The 8,811-nt window shown below is 50.5% G+C and overlaps 1 protein-coding gene across 1 annotated transcript; it reads right to left on the bottom strand.

Annotated features, from left to right (window-relative positions):
• Positions 1-1,592: 1,592 nt before the first annotated feature.
• PLICBS_006561 (uncharacterized protein) lies at positions 1,593-2,252 on the bottom strand (the record flags this gene model as incomplete). The annotated part of the gene is made up of 1 exon (XM_065600986.1): positions 1,593-2,252. The coding sequence occupies one exon, from the start codon at positions 2,250-2,252 to the stop codon at positions 1,593-1,595; it is 660 nt and encodes a 219-aa protein (XP_065457058.1).
• Between the last annotated feature and the right edge of the window lie 6,559 nt (positions 2,253-8,811).

The following is an 8,811-nucleotide window of genomic DNA, read 5'->3' as shown; positions in this document are numbered from 1 at the left end:
ACCACTATCGCCTCAAGAAGCCCAGGCAGAAGCCCGGCCGCCGGAGTTAACACCGCCCTCAGCAAAGAGCGGGTTCATCTCATCGAATTGCAAGACTGGCCACAATAGAAACTTGTAACTGGTTCCCACACGAAAGCTGTTCTTCCGCCTAGTCTTGGCCGCCAAGTTGCTTTCATTTTTGGCAACCATATCCAATCAAGCAATCGATATTAAACGATGCACCTTGAGTATACGTGGTGCTTGTTACATCCCCAATAGTAACGTTAACGTCATACACCCAGACGCCCAAGCCCTTCATGCCACCAGACATAGTGAAGATTCCCGCTCTTAGGGTGCCTGGGCCGGGAGCTGTCAGGGGGTTGACAGTGAGAGTCCTGTTGAACGAGCCACTGGGGACGTCTTATAGCGCGGAAATATCAGCATATGCCTAGCGCATAGGTTTCTTTTTGACTCACTTGTGAGCGAAATAGTACCGAGGTCGGTTCCAATATAGTTGCGTTGAAGTTGCGAGCCGGAGTCGAAACCGAAGACCATAGCTAGATCATATTGGCCCGGTGAAATGTTGTTCACTATTCTAATATCCACCGTGTCGCCTGGTTTAATAACTTCAGGTACCGAAATCGATTGGACGGAAGCACGGGCTGTCACAACAAGAACTGACAAGACTGCCACGGTTGAGGGCCACATGATTGGTAGAACGTGATATGTGTGGTTGGAGAAGAATATGAGCACCTTTCTGGATTGCCTGAAAATGTGAGCAAAAGAGTTTCGGGTTCTGTAATTTATAGGTCTACGTGACGAGACCTGCAGTTGAAGTCCGCCATATTAAGGTGCTCGTGTCAACGTTGCCCAGGTGTGGATCGGAAACTTTGAGAAGCGCCCGATGACAACATGCTAGACCACAAAAAGCACTCGTCAAGAGGCGGCAGAGCAATAATTACATCTTGTATGGACCGCAGTTCTTTTTTCCCCCGCTCGATAGATATAGCGGAACCCATGAGCTCCACACTCTGCGCGACTGCCAGCTGGTACATTTGACGATTGAGTCACGGTCATTGTTATCTTGCAGTATTATCACTCAAGCCAGCTACGGGCTAGCATGGCCCATGTTGTACTGCGTTTGGTTCCGCTGCTCTGTGGAGGTCGAGCCGTACGGCAATGTAACCCTGGCGGTGCCTGGTACATTTGTGGTGCTAAGTTGACGCAACTGCGGAGAAAACTACCATTATCATGGACCTCTCTTGCATAAGAGGTCGTTGTCCAAGTCCAAAATTCCCGCAACCGGTTTTCATTGCTGGGCGGTCCATCAGCGGGTTTAGCTGCGTTGCGCACAACTGTCTCCTGCACTGTAACATCACTTATGCACTTTTCGCGCCACAGCAGGCAGCAATCACGGTCCAGAATATGGACAGATAATTATAGTTCGGCCTTTGATAGAGTGGATCGGGTTGGAAGTCTGACTGGATTTGTGACAAGACAATCAGGCCGCCGGTGCGCTTGCCGATATCACCTTGTGCGTGTCATGGATGCGGTTTCCCTGAAAAACCATTGCGTGTGTTTTCCCATACACCCTGTCAATAATGACGCACCCTTTACATGTTTTGGACCCTGACGTTGTCCACAATAGCCCCCGTTTGGTAGACTCTTAGGCCAACAACGCCTCTGCCATACGTAGCGTCCTTGAAAACTATCTTGGGTGTCCCAATGTCGTCCACGTAGACCTTGATCACGTCGCCTGCCGCCTGTATTTTCATGTGATACTTCTGACCGGCACGTATGTCCAGTTTGAAGCGGGCAAGCTCTTTCCACGAGCCGTTGGCGCGACCTAGGGTCAGGATGCCACCAGTTTCAATGCCGGTATAGTATCCGTTATATGCATCTGGGCCATTACCGACGTTACTAGCCCTGAAGATAAAGCCGGCATTGCCAATACCGGCTTTGGATAAGGTAATATCACCCTCGAAGATAAAGTCTGCGAACGTCGAGTCGAGGGTTGCCTTTCCGCTAAAAGCATCGCTGGCGATGAGTTGCTTTGACCGTGCATCAAACGAGCCGTCATATTTCGTCCAGCCAATCATATTCCTCTCGAAATTGTCATAGATATTGGGGATAATTTCCACGTTATCGAAGGAGGCTCCGGTGTCGTATACACGTACCCCGTTCACACCAGATCTATAGGTGCCATCCGTTACTGTAAGTTTAGGTGTGCCGAGGTCGTCGACAAATACGGAGATCTCATCGGCAAGAGCCATAACTTTCAAGAGATACACCTGATGAGCCTTAATAGTAAGTGGAACTCGACCGAGCTGAGTCCAGGATTTATCGACTCGGCCAATGACAAGAAAACCACCCTCGGTAGCTGATATGCCAGCATAGTAGCCTTTGTAGTTATCTGCTCCCACACCAAATTCAGAGGTGCGGAATATAAGACCGGCATCCCTGTTTGCAGAGAGTAGTTTGACCTGTACTTTGTAGATGAAATTCGTAAAGGGGGCCGGGAGTACTGCTTTTCCGCCCTTCGAGCTTTCGCCCACTAAAGCGTTCGACTTGACGTCATAAGAGCCGTCAACAACGGTCCATCTGTTGTTCGTGCCGTCGTCGAAGTTGAAAGTGCGAATGACTCCAACGCACGCGAAGGCCTCAGCCCAAAGGCCAGAGCAATCGCTTTTTACCTTCGGATTCCATCCAAGGAAGTCCGGCGGGCTTATACCATAGTCAGCGGCGATACTTTCGCACGACTGACTAGGTTTCACTAGATGGAATTTGTTGCAGACTTTGACAATGTCTGGCTGCGTCGGCTGGGGTGTTTGCACACTAGTACTTGTCAGTCTAGACTGACCCAAGCGAGCCACCACATGCCGCAACTTACCCATTGGGAGGGTCCGTTGGAGTCCCTGGCTCGTGACCAACGATGGAGACACAGGCGTAAGTGTCTGCCCACAGACCGGCACAAGAAGATTTAACTCTGGGGTTCCACCGTGTGAAGTCGACGAGAGAAATGCCATAGGTATTGCAAATAGCTTCACAAGAATCTCCTTGTTTGACGAAATAGAATTTGTCGCAATTGGAAACCATGTCGAGTTGCGTTGGCGTCGGAGTCGAGATGCCTACAAGCTCGTCACGTTAGAACTCCCGATAAACCATGAATCCACGGGTTGTATCTACCATTGGTCGGTGTCTTTGACGCAGAAGGTTCTGTTGCGCTGCTTTTTGTTCTTGTCGCCGAAGTTGGTGTCGCCCAACCAATAATTGAGACGCAGGCGTAAGCATTCGCCCAAAGACCACTACAGTCTTTCCCCACGGATGGATTCCACTGCGTGAATTGGTCAGGCATGATGCCGTATTCGGTCGCAATTGCGGCACAGCTTTCGTTCTTCATCACGAAGTGAAACTTGTTACAATTGCCATCGATGCTTGGTTGAGTAGGTTGCGGCGTTTCGACGCTTGATAATGGCAGATATGTCAGATTTATCGCATAGTAGTAGGAAACTGGATGAGTTACCCATTTGGTGGCTTCGTAGGGCTTGCAGACGGTATGGCCTTTGAGTCAGTAGTCGTGACAGCCGTCGGCGACGGGACCTCATTCTTGGCTTCTACACAATAAGAATGTCCAGGAATTATCCCACTACAATCATCCTTAACTGACGGATTCTATTGTGAAAGTAGTCAGTTAGAGCAAGTTTACAACTGTCCACTCAGGATCCAGAATCCATGTACGCACCCACTTGACGAAATCTTCGTGTGATATAGACCAATCCGACTCAAGTCGCGTACAGTCAGATGCTCCAGATACTGCCGTGTCCCAAAACGTACAGCTTTCGCTAATTCCCGGATCAACAGGACCGTCTTGTCGCTTGAGGGAGTGAATATATCCAAGGTTGCGCGGAAACACAGATCCAGCAGCGGCCGCGACGAAATAGAGCAAGACGCCCTTCATGTTGTTGAAAGGGTGGTGCCTCCAGTGATGTTGCCCAATGGTGGAATTTTTTTGGGATCTCTCATGCGGGCGGCTGTGCCATGTAGACAATCTGATGGGTAGAAATCGACTGCTGCTCAAGGCTACAGCACTCTATGTGTACGTTGGCCACGCTAGCCTTGAGCCGGTGCGGAACGAAGCCGACGGTGACAAGGCTGTGTAAACGCTGTAACGCATGTGAATATTTGGTGTCATATTACGTTATCTCATGCAAGGTCGTGGAGCGATCACGGGTCGCGAAATAAAATTACAATGCAACGCTCTTGGCTAAGAATCCGCCGTCTAGGTTACACCGGTGCGACGTTTGCGGTGGCTCCTATACTGTCAAGAACCGGCTCGCTTATACTTGCAAGATTCTTACGTCTTGCTCTGTACCACATGTCGACCCGGAACAAAGCCCTTTTCGGTACAAGGGGAGGATTAAAAAGGTAGGTGGGGCCGCTGGTTCGTCCAGTGCTTTGGGGGCGATCCTTCGGACCGTGTGACTGCTTCACTGACGTCCTTAACCATCTCGGCATGAGCCAAAATGCGGGCCTGGGTCTGTCCACTGCGCCCATTTCAGTGGTGTCGACCATCAAGTCAAACCACAGACTTGGCGGCAGAATTGGTGGTAATGAACGAGGATCGACACAAAATGGAATGAACTGACTTGAACTTGATCTACAAGAGACTTGCGCTCTGTTGTGGTATTCAATCAAGCGACTTGACACTCTATTTCCACGCAGTGACCAATGCGATTCGGCGAATATTGCTTGTTTATGCCTTTGAACCAGCGAAAACAGCTTTGCAAAGGCCTCTGACCTGGGGTCGCAAACAGTAGTTCTCCGTCGAAGCCATGATGAAAAGCGAAGCGAGACAAGGTTCCATTAAGCTCTCCATATGCGGCTTTGCTAGCCCCATCCGTCCTCCATCATCCATATCTATACCAATGCACCTGTAAGGGCTACAGCCAGAACAGTGCCTGCGATGAACCGGAATTTAGCGTCGTTGGTACGGCTAGAACTATCATTCGGCTTACTTGTCTCTATTGAAACTTTTCCAGTTCTCTGAGACGCCATGCTAGTCGCGCTGACCGTGTTTGTTGTAGTTGGTTTGGTGGTATGACCATTGGCAGAAGCGTAACACCCAGCAAACGCTATTGTGTCGTTGAGCCACCCTGCTCCAGCAGGTACACGAGTCATAGCTCTAAACCAGCGAGATGGACAGTAACGAGCATGTTCCAGTGCTTGAGCGCTATGTACAGACCACCAAGAGGAAGCTGTACTCGCATAGGAGGAGTAGTCGGGCAGTAGCGCTGTCGGTGCCGCAGTTGTAAAGGCACACCACTCCTCTTGCGCAGGAAACGGACACGTCGGGATGCCCACGACATTGGTCTTGGTAGCGGTGCAATCTTTGATCAGCTCGTCACCGTAGGAGAGAAGCGCTGTAAGTAGCTGGCCGGTAGGCTTGGGAGGATCGAAGAAGCGCTCAAAAATCTCAGTCGTGCATCTCCAGGGATCGCTTGTGACGGTGGGTTCTGTAGTAGGCAATATTGTATCAAAGATGGAGGCCGCCACAGCTGATGCCTTGAAAATTACTATTGCAAATTTCATTGTCGAAACCTTCGGCGATGGTACAAGGTGAAAAGACTTATGTCGTCAGCGCAGGTAGGGAGGCGGTATGATGCCATGTACTTATCTATTCGCTGGCGGAACTCTTGCTTAATTCCTTCTCTGAGCGAAGTTAGTATTGGCCAGTCGATCCACTCTAATTCACATAGGGTTGTGGCGGGGGCATCGAGACTATAAAAACCATGCATACAGCGTCGCAGCGCCAAGGTCCTCCGCCGGCCTGCATTAGGCCATGCATCATTCCGTTAAGTTGTGGGCGTGGTCCTGCATACTTTCGTCGTACACCGTTGCGCTACCAACAGGCTCGGCAAAATCTCTTTCTCCCAAGCGGATTTTGGGTCCGGACATGGCCCGCCGGGAGGGGCTAGACCAGTCCCATGTTCCGTGTTTGCAGATATCCCTCATTGCACGAGAATGTTGTTGGGACTTCGGCAAATTTCCGCGAGCGGCACGCCGTAACAATTTACCAGTGTACATCGATAGCTTGTCAAGGAGTCAGGAATTGTGGAATTTATCTGCCAACTGTCCAAATCTCGAACTTTGATGCCCATTCGACTTGCATACCAAGCCATGTGTATATATGCATCGCAGGTTGCTGTTACTCCAACGCAATTGCTTAACCCACTGATTACTCGTCATTGCATCTCCGCGACTGAAGGCCATGAGCAGATTCAGCCTGAAAGTTAGCGCGTTCTCCCTCATTTGGGTGGTCGGCTTGGGAAACTCTGCTATCAACCTCGATGGCAGCCAGGCTGTTGAGCCATTGGCCCAGGGCGACCCGTGTCCCATCAGCGACATAAATACCTATCACCCGGACCAGTATGATTGTCCGTTGCCGTGCATTGACTACGCAAATATTCACAACTGGACGCCTTACTTCTCTGTCGATCGCTTAGACCGTTGTGAGAGCCCTCTGCTCTTACAACTGTCCATTACGCAGCCTCTCGATGACCGCGGCTCAGGTGTGCTAATACGCAGCTGCACACTCTCGCCAAGCCAGTTCAACATCACAAGAACACTCCCCTTGATTCAAAACCCAAAGAAATCCCCCAGTCTGTTCGGGGGCGGTACTTTGCGGTCTGCCCCGGCGTGCATTGCCCCCTTTGGAGAAGGCGCCGCGCGCTTGAATCTGGCAACGACAGGCAACGGCAAAGGCGATAATTCGCACATAATCGGTCTTCTAAAAGGCATGAACAATTTCTTTTCTGCAAAAGACAACTGTGACGAGACGCTGTTGTTTGCAAGACACGGCAAAGCGGTAGCCAGCATGTATATCGGAGGACAACTCAGCAAAAAAACCGCAGCATCAACCATTACAGCCCTCATTACCGAGCTGCAGTCTTCAGGCGCCCTTTCGAATCAGACAGCCATCCAACTTTGTGATACTGATATTCGTCCTGAGCGAGTAATTGGTATATCGATCGACAACACGGGCGACTTAGCGGCGGTCCAGAAAGCTGCGTTGAGATGGAGCGAGGGCAAGTGCGCCGCCGCCCAAGACTTCCATACTTCAAGCTATCTGTCAGGTGTCCAGGTCTTCACCATTGCTGACCGAAACAAAACCGCCATAAATAACGGAATACGGACTGCTACTTCTTGGACGAGGCGAAGTAGCCCACGGCTGTTCCGGCGAGATAAAGAAGCAGCAAACCAGATGATTACACGCGCCACATGTCGCGCAGTCGAAATTGTTATGGGAGATGACTGTGCGTCACTCGCTTCACGATGCACCATTTCTGGTGCCGATTTAAGTAAATATAACCCCAAAGCCGGATTCTGCTCGACACTTCGGCCGGGTGCGTATGCCTGCTGCTCTCCTGGCGACCCATATGTGCCGCCCAAGCCGGAGCCACCGAAGCCTGATCCAGATGGAACCTGCGCAACACACCTTATCCAGAATGGGGATTCCTGCGACAAACTGGCTGAGCAATATGGGGTCACGACAACTGACTTGGAGAAGTGGAACAAAGGCAAAACTTGGGCGTGGACCGAATGCCGAGACATGCTTATTGGTTACAATATGTGCCTGAGTGACGGCAATGCGCCAATGCCCCCACCTCAGCAAGGAGCGGAATGCGGCCCTCTAGTTCCTGGCACGAAGCCGCCGAAGGACAAGTCTACTTCGCTTGCTGACCTCAATCCATGTCCTTTAAGGGCGTGCTGCAGCAACTGGGGCTTCTGTGGTGTCTTTCCAGCTCACTGCGACATTCATGCCCCGCCAGGAGGCGGCCCTGGAACCAAGGAAAAAGGCTTCCAAAATACCTGTGTCTCTAACTGCGGCAACGAAATAAAGCAGAATTCTGGCCCCCCTCCGTCGTTTCAGCGAATTGGATACTATGAGTCGTTTGGCCTTGATCGCGACTGTCTCTGGCTGAAGGCTAAGAACGCCAACACGGATGGCACTTACTCTCACATACATTGGGGGTTTGCTGCGATCGACCCCAGCACTTGGAAACCCATGATCAACGATACTAAAAAGCAGTGGGAAGAATTCAAGAAGCTCCCTAACATGAAACGCATTCTCTCATTCGGTGGTTGGGCGTATTCCACCGAACCGGCAACATACAACATCATTCGGTCAGCGATTTTAGAGAATAGGGACGTCTTTGCCACTAATGTCGCGCAATTTGTTAACGATGAGGGTATTGACGGTGTCGACATTGATTGGGAATACCCAGGCGTAAGTATCTGCCAGCCCGTACTACTTAGCATCTTTGCTGATCCAAATTATAGGCGCCTGATATCTACGTGGATGGCCAGCCCATAGGCCAAAAGCGAGATGGTATAGACTACCTCAAGTTTCTCATGGTTCTGAAGAAGAAACTTGGTCCTGGAAAGTCGCTATCGATTGCGGCTCCTGCGTCGTATTGGTACTTGAAAGCATTTCCAATCGATCGCATTGCTGCCGTCATCGACTACATTGTCTACATGACATATGACCTGCATGGTCAATGGGATTATGGCAATAGTAACGCATTTGACTCCTGCCCGTCAGGTAGATGCATTCGAAGCCATGGTAGGAGTACCCTCATCCTTATATCTGGTCGGCAGTTGCTAAATGTTCTCACATCAAGTCAACTTGACCGAAACTAGGAACGCCCTTTCAATGTGTCTGTATACTTCATGCCAACTCGCATCTTTCGCTGACTTTAAGCATAGTGACAAAGGCTGGAGTGCCCAATAATAAGGTATTCGTCGGCGAATCTAGTTACGGAAGGTCCTTTC

This window comes from Purpureocillium lilacinum (genome assembly GCF_023168085.1).
Source record: "Purpureocillium lilacinum CBS 284.36 DNA, scaffold_4, whole genome shotgun sequence".
Lineage (NCBI taxonomy): Eukaryota > Fungi > Ascomycota > Sordariomycetes > Hypocreales > Ophiocordycipitaceae > Purpureocillium > Purpureocillium lilacinum.
Note: the sequence above shows the minus strand (reverse complement) of the source record. Positions and strands in the feature narration are given on the sequence as shown.